Raw genomic sequence first — 24,975 nt, 5'->3', positions numbered from 1 at the left:
AAACAAATAATTTTATATTTCCGTGTTTTCAATACAGTATTTTCAGGATCGTTATGAAGCTTAAAGATCCAGCAAAGTGGCATGTTTTCTTCGGCATATTGAAGCAAAATCGACCACCTAGGTACACAGGAAACTTTACTCTACTTTAATAGCGACACATATGTGCAAGAACTGATCTTTTTGAAAAGTTCTTAGACTAGGGTGCAACTAAATGGCACAACGTGTGTTGGTCGGATGAGTTGAAATTTAACCTTTTTGGTCCAAACGGTCAGCAGCTGGAGAGAAGATCGGTAAATACTGCCTTAAACGCACAATTAACCAAGAAAGTAGTGAAATTTGGAAGTGACAGTAGTATATTAAATATATTAAAGGGTCTTAGGCTATTGGATGACCATTGTTAGAGTAAACTTTTAATTTATGAACAAATTTTCAGACCACTAATGATTTATGCTGTACTACTTTGGTCACGTTGTTGTTCAATGAAAAAAAAAACGCTCCAAAAGATTCAAAATAATATTCTGATAATGATTTTCAAACGTCCTCCTTAGTTTTGTACACTCGAATTACATAGGCTCACCCGCATTGCAATACTAGAAGCTATTTCAAATAAAATCGTTACCAGTGTTTAACAAAAATCCTTGCAACCCTCAATTACTACGATAATCACTCTTAATATTCAATAAGTTTGCAAATAAGTTAGTTGTAAGATTGTTTCCATTACTTGACAAGTAGATTTAATTCTCTATATATGATAAACCCCAAATGCAAAAGCAATTAAATCCCAACTACAGGGCTAGTAGCGAACTTGGATCAAAATAATAAAGACTTTAGTGACTTTTTTCATTAAAATAGTGACCAAATAGAGACTAAACAGTGACCAAATAGTGACCAAATAGTGACCAAAAATATACAAAAGAGGGTTTTGAAATTTATTGTTGAACAAAAAATTAATTAAATTTTATCTGAAATTTATGTCTTTAGAACATATGATGTGCAATGATTTGTTCTCTTAGAAAATAACTAAAACCTGTATCATAATTTCACATTGAAATGGTTGTAATAACACCTTGTTCAATACGAATACAAGTTTTCGAGTTATAAGTGTTAATGAAAGTACGTGAACGAATGTATGCACTCTCGAATACGCATTGGTGTGTTGGTGGTCTATCAGTTGTATTTAGTTCTTGATGTGCGATGTAACAAATCCGGAAAGTCGTAGTAAAACGATTTTTGGTCAGTGACTGCCCTTGCACAATATTCAAACATCTCAAATCATGTGAAGCTAGGCGAGATTTCGTTTATTAAACCATCGAAAAATACAAGGAGACATTCTCTTTGGGGGATCGTTGAAAATTCTGTCGGCCACGATCTGCAAGGATGCCGCAAGTCGTAAAATTGTGACTGTTATGAAGAAGCGTGTCCGGCGAAATGATAACGTTTAGTTTGCAATTCCCACCCATCTGAGTATAACTATTGAATCGGTCCACAATATTTTGGCCGATTCTTTTGGAAAAAGAGGCTCGATAGAGTGAAAATGATACTTTCACAACTCGCTGTTCGCTATTTGGCCTGGAGTGTGACTGGTTACACAAAACAAGCGAATGTGGGTAGCAGCAAGAGATAACATTTCAGAGTTCTAAAGGAGAGTTCCTAGATTGCAGAGTACAGCTTTAGTGATGGTCTCGGGAGCAATTTGCAAGCGAGTAAACTTCCTCTGATTTTCATTTACAAAGACGCCGAATTCAATGCTGTTTATTATAAAACGGTAGTTTTGGAAAAAAAACGTTACCCCGTGTCTTCGAAAACTCTTCAGAGCTAATTACTATATGTTCTAGCATGGTTGGTATAGGGACAATTCGAGGGGCTTGTTGAATAGAAATAAATTGCCGTTGAGTTCACCTAATCTCAACTCAATAAATTTTTGTTTACAAAATCTCCAATTTGTAAAGCGGTTAAAGCGGTTATCCAGAAAATCTGGGAATCCGTGCCGCCTGTGACAGCTTCGAAAAGCGTTTGAAGTTGGTTAAGCTAACTAAGGGAGGGATTTTTCAAAATATATTAAAAATAGCATTGTTCGTTCTGAAAATCTGCAAAAACAATACTAAGCCTGTTTGTCCCATCAATGATTATCAACGCATATTTAACCCACTTGACATTTTCTAATCAGATTCGTCCCACTAAACACTCGTTTGTTTGATCTGGAGCATGTGACAAATATGCGTAGAACGGGTTATCATTATGGAATTTCGAAATGGTATCTGGTAAACACCGGTAGGTTCGGATGATTGTAAGCAAAATCCTACGAATTGAGACCTCAACACGACTATGCACAATATAAGCTCGAAATTTTTGAATCCACTTCAACCAGGAGGAACAGTTGATTTGAGACAAGCAAATCAAACTACAAACGGAATTTCACGCACAACACTGGTTTAAGACGCGAGTAGCTTGTAGAATAAACCTTTACATTCCTTTGCAGCGCTTAGACAATTCGTTCGTAACTATTCTGCACTGTTCACTTCGATGAGAAATTTGAAAACATTGCCTGGCATGAAACTTTTATGATGGAAAAGTTAACAAAAATGCCTTACAAACCGAACTGTCCAAATATTCTGTAAATGAGGAGCAAGCTATCTAAAGTATGTTGCAATACAACAATAGTTAATTTATACATTTAAAGCTAAAAAAGTGACTTTAGTGACCATTTTGTCGTAAAATAGTGACTTTAGTGACTTTTTAGCGTAAATAGTGACTTTTTAGTGACTAGGCTCAAAATAGTGATAAAGTCACTAAAAAGTGACTCGCTACTAGCCTTGTTCAACTATTCCAAACATACATTTTCACGTGTATTGAGAAGTCACCATTTTCGATTGATCATAAAAAATTATTTACTAATAGTAATAATTTACTAATATTTATAATATTATTAACTGTTTAAGCTACCTTCATACCACCCTTTAAAAAAATCAATCACATTCAAACACAAAGGTCATGAATAAATGGAAATTGTTTACTTTCAGCATTTCCTCTTTTTACTTAACCTAAAAAATTGTTGATTGCAAACATGATGAATTATTTAGGTGTAGAGTGTTGAACGGTTCTTACTCTCTTTGTCCCTCCAGTTTGCTTTGTGATTGTTTTCATAACCAAGAAAATATAACCAACACAATTTAAGATAACAATATTGAATATTTTAATCTCTCGAAATGCGACATAACGTAAACATTAAAAAACTTACAAAATAAAGCTGTAAATTTTCAGTAACGTTTTAAAGAACCTATCACGATATATGTACTAAGTAGGTGAGCACTTTTTAAGTAAATAGATTGAATGAATTTTTCAACCACGTTATCACTTTGCGGCCTATACAAATCGGCCCAAATTAAACGATAAACTAAATCATACAAATTAGGTATATGAGTGTCAAAATATTATTATTGCTAGCCAAAATTTTATTATGATTTCACTAACAAACTTTTTAAAATTACTCTTTACTCTGACTATCAGAGTAAACATTTGAATATGTATTTTTTTTTTTATACATATGTATTTTTTTCTCTGCAAACTCACCGGCTGTACTTTGATGGTGCAGTTGTAGTGGACCTCCAGCAGCACTAGCAGCCATATTGTGTGGTAAAAAGGCGGCTGCAACGGCTGCATGAGCATTAAAGTAGGCCATACGAGAGGCAGCCATCTGCATTTGATGAGGATCAGCCGAGAACGGTGATTGTCCTACGCTGGTGTAAAGTGATGGCGTGACAGAGGATACTACACCGCTAGGGCGAGAGTTATCACTCAATCCGAGTAATTCCTGGATGGCGAAAGGCGATCTTTGCGGCATAGTTTGCGGTGGACGAGTTGTAGCTCCAGGAGCTGTGACATGAATTGTTTCAGGCCGGGATAACGAATCTAAATTCATTATGTGCTCTGTTTTAAAAGCAGCATTCACAAAAAATTGATGCTTCACTATTTTATTTATACTCTCTCTAAGAGTAACCACACTCCCTTTTCTATAAATTCACCTGTTTCACTACAACAAATATAAACACTAACCGAAAACCATTAGAACTGTACAGATAATATCTCGCTGCATGCTGATGTTTTCGATGTTAAGTAATTAGTAAATTCATACAATATGGACAGCAACATTGTGTATCCTGTTATCAACACTGCGATAGCACAAGTCTCGAATAAACTAAAAGAAATACGGCTCACTGTTCTTCTAAACTACAAATTTGTAAAAAGGTGCTCAAAGCATCCGAACTGTTGTGATATTACGATAAAACTGAAATTTAAATGTCATCATAATCATGTTCATGACCTAACGTATATAAAATAAATCATCACGGTACACGAGGAGCGAACGCGCGTTAACAAACAAATGCACACATTGAACTGGAACCGTTTCGAAGTTGACGTTAGTGGTCGAAATTCTCTCGTGAGTGGTTATTCTGAATTGCAATCGGACTACTGCGAAATGCATCGCACGCGACGGCTTGAAAATTCTGCACGGTTCTGCGAATTCACCAAGGCTGCTTGTCAACACGCTATGATGCAAAACGTGAATTAAACCATACTCACAAGCTACACAAACAAATGATAGAGCGAAGCAAAGGCAAATAAAAACAACCGGCTCTCTCACACACCAGCGAAACCCGGTCACACTTTGCGATAGCAACGTGGGACTATGATATAGGCTTCTCACGCAATTGAATTGAAGGGCGGAAGCGAAACCAAAGTAGAAAAAAACTCTTTCCTCGTCATAATCTGATAGCTGACTTCTTTCCCAATGAGTAAATTTTCTAAATCATGCGGTTTGCCAACCAGGTCGAAGCCAACTGCAAGCAAGTTCCCCTCGAATCATAAACTGCAAGAAAAAGTAGGTGTTGCCACACTGGTGGGCGGATCCCAACCAATACATGTTCGGTCTAGTTCCGAAGTTATTACAGGAGAGGGTAATAAGCTTCCGCGTTTATGTGGAGGAGCGACATAAAGGAATGAATGAAAATGATGGAAATACATAACCAAGGAGAAAAAACATGGCTTTGCTACCTTGTTCACTAGCGTGTTTCTTGCAGGGAAGGAGCATCGAATTCATTGTTGTTTTGTAGCGCGTATGTGAGGGAAGTGAATAATGTTGGTTTTTGCTTTCGTGAAATCTCTTACAATGTACAATATTTTACAACTAAAACATGTTAATTAAAACGAAATTTAGGTGTCATTGATTGGCTGCATCAATACGACGTCTGATTTTCTGCTTTCGAGCAGTTATATGTGTTTTGAATGAATAGTACACTAGAACGTGTCAAATTGGCGTTGCGTAAATTGATAAAATTATCGTTTTAATAAGCCATTTTTTATCGAATAGCTTATAATCGAAGAAGAAATATGGCAAAATAAGCTTGGGATTTTAAATTGCTTCGTATTTATCAATTTTCGCATTGATTTGGACAGGGGCGACTCGTCCATAGGTGCAACCTGTGCATTGCACATGGGAACCCCATGCAAAAAATATATTTCAATCGCAAATTTATATTAATATTTTATTGGTTTTTAGTTTCACTTTCAAATAGTAACAAATAGAATGACTTGCGTAATTATGCGGACATGATTGTGATTACTTCTTCAAACTGCGATTTTCAAAATTTGTAGTTGAACAGGTAGGTTCAAAAGCCACGAGTCGCCCCTGGATTTGTATCTTGAAATTTAACCCTAATTTGCAGTGGTGGGCACCATTCCGCTAATTCGCTAATCGCTAATTAGCGACGCTGATATTCAGTTAGCGATTTAGTGATTTCGCTAATTTTTGAGCTGCTTAGCGGACTGTTAGCGTTGCTAAAATGTTGGTCATCGAAACGCTAATCACTAATTCGCTAATTTTGTAGAGAAGCGACAAAAAACTGTGAGTCGCTGATGGCGTACATAAATTACTTCGAATGATGAACATACTTTGCTGCAAAAGTTACTTCTACTTTCATTCAAACCACGTTCAATTGTCTAGAATTTTTCTGTTTACGACACAAGTGCAAGTTAGTCTTTTTACTTTACTAGAATGGGGCTCCAGTTATCGTATAAGCCATAGAAGTATTCTGGAGAACAAGCTCAAGGTGATCTAGATTCAATTTATGGAACACCAAAAATTGCTGCATATTGCAATGCGCTGGAAATTACGGAAACTTTGGTTCTTCTTTTTTGATTCCGATAATATTTGAGTTTTTGGAAACATTCCTAAAAGCATTTATATTACATGCAAGCAGAATAACTTTTGTTGCTCACAAAATTCAAATGTTGCTTCACAAAATCCTTAGGTATGACTGTTTCGTGCATTGTTTAACCTCTAATTGGAAATAGCATACAAAAGTAATTACATATTTTCGTTTGTTTTTATGAGCAATAAGCATATTCATATGACAATCTACGTAATAATAAGTTAGCCATTAGCGAAAGTTTCGCTAATATGGGTTTAGCGATTATCGAGCTAAATTTTCCAGTTGGAGGATTGGCGATTGGCGTCGCTAAATTTTCAGTTAGTGGTGCCCACCACTGCTTATTTGTTTCATACACAACAGATAAAATACGGGTGATATATGAGGCGTTGCGGAACAGAGTGGTCTATGTGCCATCGAGCAAATTTTTCAGGAGAAGCAATTTCCGAAAAATCTCTGAATAAAGTTTTGTTCAACGGATTCTTTCAAACAAAATGTTTTAATATAAAGGTTATAAAGTGGTTCAACATGGAAATATATAAAATTAACAGTTTCTTTGCAAAATAAGTGGCTAGTGTCACATGTTATATGATACATATAGCATGTCACATGTAAGATGTCACGTGTAACATTACATGTTACATATTACATAATATTTCACATGTAACATTTTTCGTGTTTCATTACGTGTAACATGTTACATATCACGTGTGATATGTACAAAACAAGTGACATGTTACTTATCATATGTAATATGCTACATGTTACGTGTTAGATGATGGTATTACACTGATTTTTGCGGCCATTTTGTTTCGAACAAAATTTCAACACGGTATAAATCAGCTTCAAAGTTCGATTTTTCGAAATTTTCTTAATTTCCCAAAAAACTCATTTTCGAAAAAATGGTCTTTAGACCACTCTGTTCCGCAAAGGCTCATATGTCAAAAGTCGGGTACAGCTTTGCTTAACCAATTGTAAAATGCGGGTTCTCCATTTTTGCCTTTCTCCTAGAAAGGTATAGCAATCACTTGCAAAACCATAAGTATAAAGTATATCACTCGACTCAGCTCGACGAACTGAGCATTTTCTGTATGTATGTGTGTGTGTATGTGTGTGTGTGTGTGCAGATTTTTATTCTCACTCACTTTTCTCAGAGATGGCTGGACCGATTTTCATGAAATTAATTGCAAACAAAAGGTCTCATTGTCATATAAGACTCTAATAAATTTCATTGTAATCGGATTTTTAGTTTAAAGGTTATGTATCAAAATGTAAAAATTATAAAACATCATTATCTCAAAAACTACACAACCGATTTGAACAAAATTGATTTCAAAATACCTTTAACTTTTGAATTTCATAAAGATTGAACTTGTGGTTCAAAAGTTATGAAAAGAAACGTGTTTGAAGACTGTTTAATCTCACTCATGTTTCTCAGAGATGGCTGTACCGATTTTCAGTGTCAAATGGAAGGTCTAGTTGCCCCATAAGACCCTATTGGTTTGTTTTGCAATCAGACTATTACTTTGCCTGTTATGTTTAAAAATGTGAAATCCAGCTATGAAAAGGAACATATTCCGAAGACTGCTTGAACTCACTCACTTTTCTCAGAGATGTCTGACCCGATTTCCACAAAATTAGTGTCAACTAATAAGTCTAGCTGCCTCGTAACACCCTATTGAATTTTACTGTAATCGGACTGTAACTTCGTCTGTAGAGTACCAAATTGTGAAAATCACGAAACTTCATTATCTCAGAAACTACACAACCGATTTGATCAATATTATTATCAGATGAGCGGGCTAGTTATGGGTTAACTGATGAATTATGATTGAACTCGTGGTTTCAAAGTTTGGCTGCCCTATACGTTCCCATTTCATTTGATTATAATTGAACATAAGCAACCGTTATGTATTTAATTGTTAATAAAACAACGAAAGTCTATTATCTCAAAGATTACATGACTTATTTGAACATAACTAGTGTCATACGAACGAGTCATTTATTCAACTTACAAATAACAAACTTCATAACAATTTGATATGTGGCTCAAAAGTTATGGAAAGAAAAGAAATTCAAAGGCTATTTAAAACTATACCTGCTTTGATTGATATATGTGGTCTCAACATAATTTAAATGTGGTTTTGTACTATTTGAACGTTACAAATTGATTGATTCCTTGCGATGTGTTTAAAGCCTGCAAATGCACGAAGAATTGGCCGTAGGATATGATCAAAGTCAAAAGACAAATCGTTTGAAATGATTGGTTTTATCGAAATGACAACATCCTCGACTTTTGGCTTCTGTACATCGCCCTAATTCTGAATATATTCATATTGGGTGGTATTCGGTCATTTTCAGCAAATTTTCTGGCATCAATCTGACACCGGAAATACTCATATTGGGAGGTATTTAGTTATTTTGGTTGTTTTCCAGAAACTAACAGTGGTCGTCTTGAAATTCAAAATGGTGTCAAGGGTCAATGCTTGGTTTCTATGCATCATCTCGATTACGGAAATATCCATGTTGAGTATTAATTGGTCATTTTCGACTGTTTCCTATAAGTTGCCGTTTAGCGATTCAAAATGGTGCCTGAGGTCAATTGTTAGCTCATTGCATCATTCTGGTTCCAGAGATACTCATATTGGATAGTATTTGTTTATTTTAGGCTGTTTTCCACAAACCGGTAGTCCCATCTTGGATTTCAAAATGGTGTTTGAGATAATTTCTGGCCTCTGAGCGTCATTCTGGTTGAAGAAACACCCACATCGGGTGTAATTCGAACATTTTCAGCTGTTTCCCAGGAACCGGAAGTCGCAAACCTAGAATCCGAAACGGAGTCTGTGGTCAATTTCAGCTGCTGTGTATCATTCTAGATCCGGAGATACTCATGTTAGATGGAAATCGGCCATTTTTTGCTGTTTTCCAGAAACCAGAAGTTGCCATCCTACAATTCATAGTGGTGTCTGAGGTAAATTTTTAGCTTCTTGCAACATTCTGGCTCCAGAGGAAAAAAATTTTTCGCTCGCATGTTATATCGGAAGAAAAATTGTTTAATTTAGTTGTGCATGTTCGTTATAGATGTTATCGCGGAGTGAGTTTATTTTCTAAATTTAAAATTGTTTTTTCTTGGAAAAGTTCGCGGATGGTTGTGCGAGGCCGTGATCGAGATTGGCCAGCTGGTTCCTGCTTTGAAAACATCACATTGTTTGGTGATATTCGGTTATTTTACACCTAAAGAATTGTTAAACATATATACAGGTGTTCTATTGAAATGTGCTGAGTGCGAAAAGTGTGAAGTTCCACAAAAAAAAGTGAATTTAATTGTGAAAATTGAATATTATTGCGTTGCTTTTTAGATTCACCAAAGTGTTTATTTTTTCTTGTTTTTTTTTTCTATCGTTGTCTTGGCGACGGTTTGAAAGTGTGGAGTGTGTGGTGTTATTACATACAATAAGGAGAGTGTTTTTCGAGCAGCTGCTCCACATAGTTTTATAGTGATTGAATGCTCATTAGGGATTTATTCATTGGCATAGTGCAAATTATATTTGGCTTGTATCTAATTAAACTTAAAGTGAAAATTTGCCAATAAGATCAAAACCATGCATCGCCGTTTACAGTGTTTATGTGCTATCTCTTTTCAACGAATGAAATGTTGTATGGATTAAACGAGTGTACTTCTATTTAAAAAAAAGTCCAAAAACGATGAAAACAACTGGCAAATGAAGAGATGAAAGCTAAGTATACGTTTTGTCTTGTCTGTATTGTAAAGTGATATTTTGATGCTTGTTTCTAGTTTTTTTTTATGTGAGAAAACAGATAGGGGAAAGTAGGTAAAGACGGACACTGCGGGTAAGATGGACACTTTTAATATTTCACAAACTAGAATGTATTATGATAGTTGAGTGATGCAAATACCTTCTCTATAGTATGTTAATGCTTTTAAGTTGCATTATCGGTTCTCAGCAAGCAAACTGTCAAATTTGTAAGTAAAACAAAGAATATTTTCGTGAACGCGCAATTTGATGTAATTTTCAATCCACGGAAAATAGTGAAAAACTCGTGGAACTTACGTGTTTTCATTTGTTCACAATAGTAAAGTGGTTAATTAGTCTTTCCTCGGTTTTCTAGTGAAAATCCAGCAGATTTTCGATGTTCGGTTGAAGAGCTACGATCGTTTGAATAATTTACAACCAGGTCGGGCAAGACGGACACACTCCCTACCTTAGTGATGGAAGATGGACACACGGATTTTCCAAGAATTTTTAACATGTAGCATCTGTTGTGTACTACAGATGTTCACAAAGTACACCCGCGAAAGAAACCAGCAGATATTAATCTTTTAGCAGTTAGAACAGGCCATATAGGCGGAGAATTTTCGCTTTCATCGAAACCCATCCTCTCAAACTGTTCACGTGATGTACAGATGGACTCTAATAACGTAGAGTAATGTATGGCCATCACTTAACACATAAATCAAAAGAATACTTAACGTACTACATCTTTTTTGTGAGTGTCCACCTTTACCTTCGTAGTGTCCATCTTACCCACCCCAAGTGTCCGTCTTTCCCAACCATGTCCAAAAACAGCAATTTGTAGTCTTATTTTTGAAGACCCAAAACATATTAAACTTGGAGGAAGTTCACTTATACCAAAAATGATTATGAAAACAAATGACCTTAAGTTTTAATTTGTATGACTACTGCGATCTAAATAGCAATGCCTAAGTAATTATTTAGATTAAACCTTAGGGTGTCCGTCTTTACCTACTTTCCCCTACAGAGAGATTTTGATTTCATCGTTGAAATTGTGTGCGCGGTATTTTTTTCCGCAGGGTTTCAGTAACAAGTTTTATTTTTGTCCTCAAAGTGTTAGTGTGGTTTGTGGAGTTTGGAGTATGTGTTTCTCAGGAATCATATGCTTTGATTTTTTGATTGTTCTAGCTTTCGACCAGTTGTTTTACATAATTTGTTATATTTATGACTAGTGCGGCACTTTGTCAATAAATTTAAAAATATATTCTAGCTTATATGTATATTTGCTTTTATTAAATTGTTGAGGCTTTGGATGCATGGAACATTGCCAATTTTCATATTTATTAGGCGTATTAGGCGTACATTGTTAAGAGATAATCGACGTAAACGCCGAGTTCCTGCGCGTATGTGTCGGCCGGGGGGATTAAAGCGGTTGTTCGTAACGCTTCGGTGTAAACGCGTATTCAGCCCGGGCGAGTTTTGCTGATATATGAACTTCCGGCGTGTGGTGATTTCGCGAAGTGAACCCAGATATTTCATCATATCTTTCTCATCTTCATCAACGTTAAGTCGGAGACTGCTCGTTGCATATAAATTATTACATCGGAAATCGAAGTAGATTTCGTTCAGTCGATAAATATCATTTCAACCCCCGCGTCGGTACCTTCCATGAGGTCGTATTATCTACAGATGGATCAACAACGCGCAATAGTTTTAGGTATAAAGAGCATCGCCTTACGAGGAGATATACGGTAATTTTAAGTTGTCTCGGTTTAGTAAAAAATCCTGTATCCTCGCGTACGTTTTATTGTTGCGGTGTTACATTGTCAAACTAAATAAGTTCGAATCACATTATGAATATCGTGGCGGATGTAATAAACTTGTAGACGCGGCACTTGTTCTGAAGAACCCGACATTAGCGCATCGTTTACCAAAACGAACCCTGCTGTATACCTTCCCCGTTATCCAACATCCCAGTGATTTCTCGTGGAAGTGCAGAGGTGTTCTCGGCTTCCAATAAAACGAGTATCACGTCAACATATTCCTATACAAACTCCTTCTTTGACCTGCATTCGGATGCGGCCGGCGCTGGTATTGCCTACTTTAAAGATTTAGGTCACCTGTTTTTACACATTGAGGATGCATGTTGGTCCCAAACATCATCTGTTGGTTCTTTGTGTAATTACAGCTGATCTGGCAATAACGGAGTAGCAACCGCGGGCGGTCAATCATGCTCATGCTCATCATGCTCTTGCAACATTCTGGCTCCAGAGATATTGTTGGCTGTTTTCCAGAAGCCGGAAGTTATTATCTTACAATCCAAATTGTTGCCTGAGGTCGACTATGGAACAAATTTGTTACCTCTAAAAACATTCACCTGCCAAATATGGTTCCATTTAGTTGGTTAGCTCTCGAGATGTGCAGAAATTTGTGTTTCATTTGTATGGAACCTCTCTCTTCCAGAAAAAGGCGGGGTGTCGAACCATTATGAACATATTTGTTACTCCCAAAAACATTCACATGCCAAATTTGTTTCCATTTACTCAGTTAGTTAGATAGTTAGTAGAGATGTGCAGAAATTTGTGTTTCATTTGTATGGCACCCCTCCCTTTCAAATGAAGGTGGGGTGTCAAAATATTATGGACATATTTTTTACCACTAAAAGCATTTACCTGCCAAATTTGGTTCCATTTAGTTGATTAGTTCTCCAGATGTGCTGAAATTTGTGTTTCATTTGTATGAAACCCCTCCCTTCCAAAACAGAGAGGGGCGTCCAACTATTATGGACATTTTTGTTACCCCTTAAAACATTCACATGTCAAATTCGGTTTCGTTTGCTTAGTTTGTTCTGGAGTTGTGCTGAAATTTATGTTTCATTTGTATGGGACCCCTCCCTTCCAGAAGAGGGAGGGGTCTCAAACTATCATGGGAACCTTTGTCGGCATCAAAAATCCCTGCATACAAATTTTCACGTCGATCAGTTCGGTAGTTTTCGAGCCTATATGGATCAGACAGACAGACAGACCGGACTGCATTTTTATATGTATAGATTACAACATCAATATTTTAAAACCTAAAGAGTGAATATACAATTATTGGATTGAAGCGTTCATGTAAATCTATTTAAATCAATAAAGGTTTGAATGAGAAAGGCTGAGGCTGACCGCTAGGTGGATTAATTTAGGTTTTATTAAACGTAATTACTTTGTGAACCACGTTGTGTTAGCATTAATTAGCGATGCTCTGTATGTTTGTCAACCGCATTCTGTGTTCTGTGTTTTCGAACTCGTATATAATGAAAGGTATATAATTGAACTTTTTAGCTATGTTCTTTTTGCCTTTCTTCTAGAAAGGTATAGCAATCACTTGCAAAACCGAAGGTATAAAAGTGCTCCAAAGGGCCAAATGGCATATATCACTCGACTCAGTTCGACGGAGCTGAGCATTTTCTGTATGTGATTTTTATTTTCACTCACTTTTCTCAGAGATGGCTGGACCTATTTTCATGAAATTAATTGAAAATGAAAGGTCTTGTTGTCCCATAAGACCCTATTAAACTTCATTGTAATCGGATTTTTAGTTTAGAGGTTATGTATCAAAATGTAAAAATCACGGAATATCATTATCTCAGAAACTACACAAGCGATTTGAACAAAATTGGTTTCAAATGAACGGGCTACCTGAAGTACTCTTAACTTTTGAATTTTATAAAGGTTGAACTTGTGGTTCAAAAGTTATAAAAAGAAACGTGTTTGAAGACTGAAAAGTCTGGTTGCCCCATAAGACCCTATAGATTTGTTTTGCAATCAGACTATTACTTTGCCTGTTATGTTTAAGAAATGGGAAATCCAGCTATGAAAAGGAACATATTCCGAAGACAACTTGAACTCACTCACTTTTCTCAGAGATGGCTGACCCGATATCCACAAAATTAGTGTCAATTAATAAGTCTAGCTGCCTCATAACACCCCATTGAATTTTACTGGAATCGGACTGTAACTTCGTCTGTAATGAACCGTGGTTTCAAAGTTTGGCTGCCCTATATGTTCCCATGTCATTTGATTTTCATCGAGGTTAAGCAACCGTTATGTATTAAATTGTTAATAAAACAACGAAAGCCTATTATCTCAAAGATTACATGACTTATTTAAACATAACTAGTGTCATACGGACGAGTCATTTTTCGAACTTACAAATAACAAACTTCATAACAATTTGATATGTGGCTCAAAAGTTATGGAAAGAAAAGAAATTCAAAGACTATTTAGAACTATACCTGCTTTGATCGATATATGTGGCCTCAACATAATTCAAATGTGGTATCGTACTATTTGAACGTTACGAATTCATTGATTCCTTGAAATGTGTTTAAAGCAGGCTTTGTTTCGCTCATCTTCACCTTAAAGAGAAAGAGTTTTCTTCCCTCTTAGCAACTGCGAGCTCACATTCAATGTACATCACACCATCTGCTGTGGAGAGAGCGCAGAGTAATAGTTTCTCTGACGAAAAAACGCTCCTAATTTGACAGAGCAAAAATCCAGTAAAGCTCTTGTAAATTGCTCATCCGCGCACGCAAGAAAAATGAAATAAATTGCTCGGAGACCAACAGAGCATTGCGTTACCGTTCTCATCGCTCTGGGGTGCGGCAAAAACAGTATAAAATCGAACTTTCTGCAGAATACACACCCATGGTGAGTTGTGAATCTTCCTATAATAATCAATTCGAAAAAGGTTAGGATGTGGCTTCAATGTGAACCTAAATGCTTTGATATTTGGCCAACTTCTCTTATAGTAAAGGAGAAGCTTACGAAAACTACTCCCTCTTCACCTGAGAGAGCAAATAAATGTTTATCCCTAACACGTGATGATAAAGAGTGAAAAAGAACTCTGCGACTGAAATACTCTACGCCTAAATGTGGATAATTACTCACTCTGTGTGAGAGAAAGTCTAGTTCTCCAAGGGGTTTGGCAGGTAGAAAAGGAAATTTGGGCAAAAATCAAGAGAACGGAAGAAGCCTAATTTAAAGTCTGCAAATGCACGACGAATTGGCCATAGGATATGATCAAAGTCATAATAACAAATAACAAATAAATAACAAATCGTTTGAAATGATTGGTTATATCGAAATGATAACATCCTCGACTTTTGGCTTCTGTACATCACCTTAATTCTAAATACCTTCATATTGCGTGGTATTCGGTCATTTTCATAAGATTTTCTGGCATCAATCTGATACCGAAAATACCCATATTGGGAGGTATTTAGATGTTTTGGTTGTTTGTGGTTGTGCAGAAACAAAAAGTTATCGTCTTTAAATCCAAAATGGTGTCCAGGGTCATTGTTTGGTTTCTATGCATCATCTCGATTACGGAAATATCCATATTGAGTATTATTCGGTCATTTTCGACTGTTTCCTAGAAGTTGCCATTTAGCAATTTAAAATAGTGCCTGAGGTCAATTGTTAGCAATTGCATCATTCTGGGTCCAGAGATACTCATATTGGATGGTATTTGGTTATTTTCAGCTGTTTTTCACAAACCGGAAATCGCCATCTTGGATTTCAAAATGGTAAAAATGGTATTTAAGATGATTTCTGGCCTCTGAGCGTCATTCCGGTTGAATGTTTTTAGAGGTAACAAATATGTCCATAATGGTACGACGCCCCTTCTTCTTCTAGAGACACATGTTCCTGGAAAACAACCGAAAATGATCGAATAACACCCAATATCGGAAGTCGCCATCTTAGAATTCAAAATGGTGTCTGTGGTCGATTTTAGCTCCTGTGTATCATTCTAGATCCGGATATTATTATATGAGGTGGAAATCTACCATTTTTGGCTGGTCATCTTACAATCCAAAATGTTGCCTGAGGTCGATTATGGAACATATTTGTTACCTCTAAAAACATTCAACTGCCAAATTTGGTTCCTCTCCAGCTTAGTTGGTTAGCTCTCGAGATGTACAGAAATTTGTGTTTCATTTGTATAGAAAGGGAAGGGGTGTCAAAACATTATGGACATATTTGTTACCACTAAATACATTTTCCTGCCAAATTCGGTTCCATCTAGTTGATTAGTTCTCGAGATATGGACGCCCTCTGTTCCATAAAAGGGAGGGGCGTCCAACTAGGGTAACGGGGGTATTTTGGCCCACATGCATATTTGGCCCACCCGTTAACATTTTACGCATTTTATCTGAAAAATTCAATGAATATAAGAAAACTATGCATGCATCATTGAAATAATACACCTTAGAATCATATCACATTATAATTTTTGGCAAAAAACTGACTCTAGTTAGCATTATTTTGGAATTAGTTCATACATATTCATGGCTACATATACATAAGTCATGGCTGAGTCAACCTAAAGTCAAGAGGAAGTGGTAATATACAAGTCACCGTCCGGAAGCAATTGTAACAAATATGTATGTTTTTGAAACAAGTCGTTGTTGTAGTAACATCAATAAAATATCATAGAAACAGTTTGTATACTCTAACAAGATGGTAAAAGTTTAAATAGTAGTTTAAGGCATGGCCGAAATATGTTTGTCTTTTTCTAAAGCGAATTATTTTTATATATTTTGGCCATGCCAGGTTTTAACAGCCATTCGGCCATTGTGCGCTAAACAAGAAGCAGCTTGTGACAATTTACAGGTAATTACTCCTTAATTTATCACATTCAATGATATGCAGTTTGCTGAGAATGCCTGTCAAACCGCATCCAAACCCAATCTTTTCATTTTTAGATGCCTTAAATTAACAAAAATTCACAGTAGAAGGATGTCCTCCTCAAACCTACTATTTCTACTCTAAAAATACCGATGATGATCTTAAATATAATTAGTCCGAAATATTTCCGTACACGGCTCTAAATATAGAGGTGGGCCAAAATAAAATTGTGGTGGACCAAAATATGTTTTTAATATTTCGTAGAAATTTTAATATTTCTAGGATATTCTTCAATATATTGCATTGTTGAACGATGTATGTTAAAATATACAGTTAGCTCTTAAAAATGGTATAATAGAGTAAGTATTTATGTTGAAAAATTGTGTTTGTTTTCAATACATTGTGCGAACACTTTCCAAAGCTGGTCAATAACCCCCGTTACCCTATTATGTACATATTCGTTACCCCTTAAAACATTCACATGCCAAATTCGGTTTAATTTGCTTGGTTTATTCTCAAGTTGTGCAGAAATTTATGTTTCATTTGTATGGGACCCCTCCCTTCCAGAAGAGGGGGGGTCTCAAACTATCATAGGAACCTTTATCGGCACCAAAAACCCATTTATACAAATTTTCACGTCGATTGGTTCGGTGGTTTTCGAGCCTATATGGATCAGACAGACCGGACTGCATTTTTATATGTATAGATTACAACATCGATATTTTAGAACTTAATGAGTAAATATACATTCATTGGATTGAAGCGTTCATTTAAATCTATTTTTACAAATAAAAGTTTGAATGAGAAAGTCTGGGTCTGACCGCTAGGTGGATTAATTTAGGTTTTTCTTTTTCTTTTAAGTTATTCACAAGGAATTTTAATTAGTAGTATATTTTGAAAATATTCTGGAAATATTCGAAAAAGTGATGAACCTAACTTTAATTTACGGAAGTTACTGTTTTCATTTTGTGTTCGCCCTTTTAGACTGGATTATATAAGAATTCTAAAAACTTTCCATTTAATTTTTTTGTCATCATCTGCTATTATATTTATGGTAAATTTAGGGAAATTGTTTTAGCTGAAAATACCGTTTTCATTTTTGTTGTCAAAAATTTCCACACAAAATAGTTGTGTATTTTGATATACTATGAGCGCGCACGATAGGACCCGTTGTGTTAAAACAATTGCAAACGACATAAAGACGAAACGGTGATATGAATCAAAACACGTAATGGAATTAGAACACCTGAATTAAAACTACGTTCTGTCGCAACATACTCCCCCCCCCCCTTCCCCAAACCGAAGGTTTTCGGATACTATACCCAAGAACCAGTGGGTTGGCCGAATTCTGCTACTGACAGCGACGCGTATGGGAGGGTAGTTACTCACTAGTACGCATGACACAACCCAAGTCTGACCGTACGAAGTCCGAGACCTGCGCTTCCAGATGAAATTTTCAACCGAACTGCTGTCCGTGTGAGATGTTGATCGATGATGAAGATTAGCTTGACTCCGGATAATCCTTTTGATTGAACACTTGCTGGGTTGAATACATTCTCGGATGCTGTAAGCCTCGATGCCGTAGAGCCATCCTACTACTGCGCTGAATCCGAGGCCAGTGAATCCAGGAACTGAATGTACTATGCTAAGCGGTTACGAATCGCCCACACCAGCATAGCTCCGCTGGGGGAATTGTTGCTAAGCGGCTGCGAAATCGCCCATACCGACAGAGCTGAAGTCCCATTGAACTATAGGGTAAGCATGTATAAAACGCCCCCCGGGACAGAACGCCCTAGTCCATTTATTCGGAAACACACAAAAAATAAGATTGAGACTATTCGGAATCCGTAGCGGGTCATAGCAGCAAAAAATAAACAAAAATCAATTTTGATTTGAGCTACTTCAGATCTAATTTCTTGCAGCGTTTCGGTAACGTTTTTAATTTTAACTAGTGTATAAAAATTATTGTCTGGTATTTGCACTTATGTATCTCAAATGAACCTCTACGCAGCTGTATCTAGTGAAGAAATGATAAAAATTGTATAATTTGCCTAAACATTCAATGCTTTCTGCTACACTACAGTTCCGGGTAATACGCCCCACCGCTAACCCGGCTTATATGTCCATTAGACTAAAACACGGTTATATGGAAAAAAGCGATGGTGTTATTTTTTTTGCTCCCATGCACCTTTTGTGTTCCTTATGGGTCCTATAACAACTGTGTAACTTTTCAGATCGATCGGTGGAACGATATTTTTGCGCCCGATTTTCAAAGTTTCCATACTTATATGGTAGAATCAACTTTTTCAAATTTTTTTCTATAGAGATGTCAAGTTGGCTTCTAAAAATATATTAATACATGATATTTGTAGGAAATTTTCCTGGGAAAAAATCTTTTGAAGACCGTAAGGTGCTACGATGCGTGTAGAAAAAGTTATTCAACTCAAACTGATTGAATATCTGACGAACGGCTCACCATTGAATTTTTCCAGCAATACTGCTGCAGCATGCTGCGGTTGCAAATTCAATCAAGTGATAAGTAATGATATCGCGTAAAATTTATCTTAGAGGCTTCTCAGAAGATACTATGAACAAAAATCACACTTTCAAGCTTTATTCCACGCGAAATTATTTCTCATCCTTAAGCAAGTTTGCAAGAGCAATATGCTGTAGCAGTGTTGCTGAAAAAATTCAATGGTGAGCCGTTCGTCAGACATTCAATCAGTTTGGGGTTAACAACTTTTTCTACAAGCATCGTAGCGCCTTACGGTCTTCAGAAGAGTTTTTCCCAGAAAAATTTCCTACAAACATCATATATCGATATATTTATAGAAGCCAACTGGAAATCTCTTGACAATAAATTTTGTAAAAGTGGATTCTCCCATATAAAATTGTATGGAAACTTCAAAAATCGGGCGCAAAAATATAGTTCAACCGATCGATCTAAAAATTTACACAGCTGTTATAGGACCCATAAGAACCACGAAAAGTGCATGGGAGCTAACATTCATTTTTTGTCCCACCCTGATCTCCATTGCTTTGGCATTTGCTTCTGAGACTTCAAGCGCTGTTTATACTGCATCTGGTGCGTTTTGCCCCGATAGATGGGAAAGCTTGCAGTTTAATCATATTTTTTATTGAAATTATGGCGTTTTTGTGTAACAGTAATTATAAAGCAAAACAATAGCAGTGCATTACTAACTAAATAGTGTATCTAACTGCATGAAAGATTTGTTGTTTGTGATAACCATAGCTACAATATTGACTATGTCCCCTGGGAAGGGGGGGGGGGTGTTCAAAAAAAAGCAAAGCAAAGCCTTGGTGCTACATTCTGATTCGGAACTCGACCTTCTGTTTATTATACACAGACTTCGCAGCCAACTGTTAGGTGTACAGGACAATTGCGAGGCCAGCGCTACGATCCTACTAACACTAACAGTCTTTCCCGAGCCGACCCTCGAACCTACGACAACTGGCTTGTTAGGCCAGCATCGTACCTCGAGACCAGCTGGAAGGGCAAAACTGATTACGGGAGTGCAAATGATAGTCAAGCCGATGGAGAGGAAGATGGATGCCAACAAGAATTGAGATAAAGCCAGAGGGATAGAAGACCACCTCTTTGGTTTTCGGACTACTCAACGAGAATGGCTACAATCCAAAGAGGTGAAATTTCGTAGAACATCAACGACTCAAAGGAACTAGTGGATTGGGAGGAATGGAAGCAAGCGCTCAAAAAGAGCTAGTTGCATTGAATAGCAACAATACTTGGGCAGTGGTCAACTGTATACCAAAAGGAGTAAAACCAATATACTCAAAATGGATCTTCTCGTTGAAAGAAGATGGCAGGCACAAGGCGCGGTTAATGGCCAAAGAATGTTCACAGCGACAATGATTCGACAATAGTGAAACATTCGCACCTGTTGTAAAGCTAAAATGCGTTCGTTTAGCACTTGCACTTGCAAACGAACATAAATTACTTGTACATCAATTGGACGTCAAAACAACAATTTTGAATGGACAATTGGAAGAGGAAATCTTCATGAAATTGCCACTCAATGTAAACGGACAAAGTTAGATTGTTCGTCTAAATAAAAGCTTATATGGACTAAAGTACGCAAGTAGATCTTGGAACAAATGTTTTAATGATGCTATGGAAAACATGGATTTGTTCCACTAAAAAACGATTGTTGCATCTACAAATCGAAATCTAAGGGGATAGAGTATGAACTCTATGTAGATGACATTTTGTTAATTACCAAGAACATAGATGAGATATCATGGATTAAGGAAAAACTTGGAAGGATATTCCAAACAAAAGATCTTTCCGAAGTAAAGCATTTCCTGAAAAGGGAAAGCAATCGTGATTTTGAAAATCAAATTATCGAGATTTCCCAAATGAAATATGTTAAGAAACTTCTCGAAAGATTCGGAATGGCTGAGTGTAAACCAGTGGGGACACCTCTGGATAGTAGCAGTAAATGGTTAAATTCAGAAGGGAAACTTACAATATACATATAGAGAATTGATTGGATGTCTTCAATATCTCTCATTAATATCAAGATTAGATATCTGTGCTGAACGCCCTAAGCAAGTATACAAACTGCGTAACAGATTGGCATTGGTCAGAATTAGAACGAATCCTGAGATACTCGAGAGGAACAAGTAACACGAAGATTGTGTATGCAAAACACAATGATAGACCAGCATTAGTTGGATTTGGAGATGCGGATTTTGCAAATGATCCTGACGACAGCAAGTCGGTATCAGGATATGCATATCAACTGTATGGAAATCTGACTTCGTGGTCAACGAACGACAGCCAACAATCAGCCTATCAACGAGCGAAGGGGAGGGGGGGCGTATACCTGTTTACCCTATTCGAAGCCAGTTACAACAATGCCGCACTCTCGTTGAGTCGGCCATTGTTATCGATTTACCGGGAATTTTCACGATGCAATTACCGAAGTTTCACAAGCGTTCCACTGGCGCGCAACTTGAACGACAGGAATGAAGTCGCGGCTAGCACCTGATGTCCAGGTCGGTATCCTAGTCTTGGCGCCAAATATGATTGCACACGATAAGATCCGTTGTGTTGAAACAGCAGCAAATGACACAAAGACGAATCCGAACGGTGATATGAGACAAAACAAAAGCTGTTGTAGAGTGCACGACCAGCCGCCAGCGGCGGTGTCTACCAGCGAACTGATAAGAAATATTTTATTGTCTATTGATTGTGATCGTGATCGTGTAATGGAATAAGATCGCCGGCGAGGAGCTGTGACAAACTGCGTTCTGCCGCAACATTTAACCCACTCCGCAAGTAATGCCGTGTGGACAACTCAGCGTTGGATCGCTTTTAAAGATTGTAGATTGATTGAAATTAATTATTGTGGTCCTAGTGGTTAACGATGTCGGTCGGCAAGCTCTCACGGTTGTGATGTCGGTTTCGATTCCCGATCAGGTCGAGGATCTTTTCGAACTGGAAATTTTCTCGACTCAGCACTGGGGCACGGTGTATCGTTGTTTTTATCCTACAATATGCAAAATGTGCCATAAGCAATATCGATAACAAATTCTCTCAACTACTCTAGTTGATCGAGACCGCTATTAGCCCTTCAGGCTAGCGTGCGATATTGTAGGCACATGAAATATTATACCACATAATTTTTGTGAACGGTTAGAAACCTTCCGTTTGAAATATAGTTCGCAGTAATCATGCAGGTCGTTAGCTGAAATGACGGAATTTTAATTTACTTTATTTAAGCAAAAATCGATTCTTTTCCGCGGGGATAGGTTAAAAAATGAGCTCATATTTACAGAAGAGGATATTTACATATTTACAGAGGGAGTTGAAAAATTGCAAATTGATTTTAATTTTAAGTTTTTTTAAGTTTTCTTTTCAAGCTGAATAGCGCTCTGTTCAGCGACCAATCCGAACTTGATGTGAACTTTCTAGTTCGGTTTAGAAGTTGCTTTGCATGCTACTCGTAGTTTATTCAAGAAATGCGAACTTGAAAGTAAGGTTAAAAACTTAAAAATTGAGCTGAATAGATTTCTATTCATGATCGTTAGAATAGCCAATTTAAGTAAAATTCTATAGGGTGTAACAAGGCAGCTAAACCTTTCATTTGACACTAATTTTGTGGAAATCGGGTCAGCCATCTATGAGAAAAGTGAGTGAGCTTAAGTAGTCTCCAGAACACGTTTATTTCCATAACTTTTGAACCACATGACCAATCTTTATAAAATTCGAAATTTAAGGGTTTTTAGATAGCCCGTTCATTTTAAACCAGTTTTGTTCGAATCGGCTGTGCAGTTTGTGAGATATAGCATGCAAACTGAAAATCCGATTACAATTGAATTTAATAGGGTTTTATGAGGCAACTAGACCTTTAATTTGAGAATAGTTTGGTGAAAATCGGTCAGTCATCTCTAAGAAGAATGAGTGAGTTTCAGCAGTCTCCGGAACACGTTTCTTTTAATAAGTTTTGCAATCGGACTATTACTTTGCTTGTTATGTTTAAAAATGTGAAATCCAGCTATGAAAAGGAACATATTCCGAAGACTACTTGGACTCATTCACTTTTCTCAGAGATGGCTGACTCGATTTCCACAAAATTAGTGTCAATTAATAAGTCTAGCTGCCTCGTAACGCCCTATTGAATTTTACTGTAATCGAACTGTAACTTCGTCTGTAATGTATTGAAATATGAAAATCACGAAACTTCATTATCTCAGAAACTACACAACCGACTTTATCAATATTATTATCAGATGAGCGGGCCAGTTAAGGGTTAACTGATGAATTATGATTGAACACGTGGTTTCAAAGTTTGGCTGCCCTATACGTTTCCAATTCATTTGATTATAATCGAACTCAAGCAACCGTTATGCATTAAATTGTTAAAAACCTAAATTAATTCACCTAGCGGTGAGACCCAGCCTTTCTCAATCGAACTTATTATTTGTTAAAATAGATTTACACCAGCACCACTCCTGATTGCCTGATAATCAAAATCATAAAATCCATCATTAAATTTCCGAACTGCCTAATCTGGGTATTTCGAAGGCAAAGTTGGCGACTGTTTCCGATCAACAGCCTAAAGTGACAAATATCATCCAATACGATTTGGGGTAGCGGTATGATACCCGGAGGCCAGAAATCATCTTCAGACGCCATTTTAAATTACTAGACAGTAGCTTCCGGTTTCTGGAAACCAGTCTAAAAGGGACAAACATTACGCAATGTGAGTTTTTCAATATCCGGAATGATGCTCAGAGGCCAGGAATCTCCATACTTCATTTTGAAATCCGAATTTGCGACTTCTGGTTTCTGGAAAACATCATTCAATTGCCAAATATAATCCTATAAAGGTATATCCACTCTTTGGATTTTAGAATATTGATGTTGTATTTGAAGGAATAATTGGAGCATAGTATTTGAAATTTTACGTAATATTTGTACTTAAGAAATAGTTTCTCTATCATCATGACTCCTAATTTCGAACTTTGATCAAAGCGCCTAGTTTTAAACAGCCTTTGGGTATGATTCTTTGTAAGTTTGAGGAACAACCTGTCCGTTTGACACCTGTTTTCTTTAAATAAGTCGTGTAATCTTTGAAAGAATAGACTTTCAATATTTTTACAATTTAACACATAATGGTTAAAATAAAAGTCCGATTACACTGGTCAACACAAGTGTGGCCCCGAAGGTGAAACTTAGAAAAAAATAAAAAAATATAGCTTTTCCTGTGAATTTTTTTCTTTTTAGGGCAACTATTGTGAGCTCTAAAGCAGCATTTTTTCGATTTTCTCAACCAGTGTTATAATCAAATGAAATGGGTACCAATAAAGTAACTAAACCTTCAATTAAAAACTAAGATTGTTGAAATCAGTCACGCCATCTTTGGCAGAACGAGTGAACTTAAAAAAGTTTTTTGAACACGTTTCTTTTCATTACCTTCGAAATACATGTTCAATCATCATAAAATTCGTCATTTAGGGGTTTTGAAGACAGGCCGTTCATTTGATACCTATTTTCTTCAAATCGGTTGTGTAGTTTCTGAGATAATGGAGTTTCATAGCTTTTACATTTTGATACATAACAGACAAAGTTACAGTTCGATTACAATAAAATTCCATAGGGTCTTATCAGGCAACTAGACCTTTCTATTGTAACTTGTTTTATGAAAATCGGTCCATTCATCTCTGAGAAATGTGGGTGAGTTCAAGCAGTCTTAGGAACATGTGTCTTGTTGTAGCCTGATTACACATTATTAAACATAACGGACAAAGTTAAAGTCCAATAACAATAAAATTCAATAGGGTCTTATGAGGCAACAA

At 36.7% G+C, this 24,975-nt stretch overlaps 1 protein-coding gene across 6 annotated transcripts in view; it reads right to left on the bottom strand.

Annotated features, from left to right (window-relative positions):
• LOC129721201 (visual system homeobox 1-like) overlaps positions 1–4,732 on the bottom strand; it is a 417,650-nt gene extending 412,918 nt beyond the window's left edge. For 4 of the 6 annotated variants that reach the window (XM_055673491.1, XM_055673495.1, XM_055673494.1 and 1 more), the window contains exon 1: positions 3,571–4,575. In XM_055673491.1, the coding sequence (XP_055529466.1) occupies positions 3,571–3,919 (349 nt within the window). In that variant the 5' untranslated portion in view covers positions 3,920–4,575. The other 2 variants (XM_055673493.1, XM_055673492.1) reach the window with 2 other exon arrangements.
• Between the last annotated feature and the right edge of the window lie 20,243 nt (positions 4,733–24,975).

Source organism: Wyeomyia smithii, chromosome 2 (genome assembly GCF_029784165.1).
Source record: "Wyeomyia smithii strain HCP4-BCI-WySm-NY-G18 chromosome 2, ASM2978416v1, whole genome shotgun sequence".
In the NCBI taxonomy this organism is placed as follows: Eukaryota; Metazoa; Arthropoda; class Insecta; order Diptera; family Culicidae; genus Wyeomyia; species Wyeomyia smithii.
This window is presented reverse-complemented; position numbering and strand designations above follow the sequence as displayed.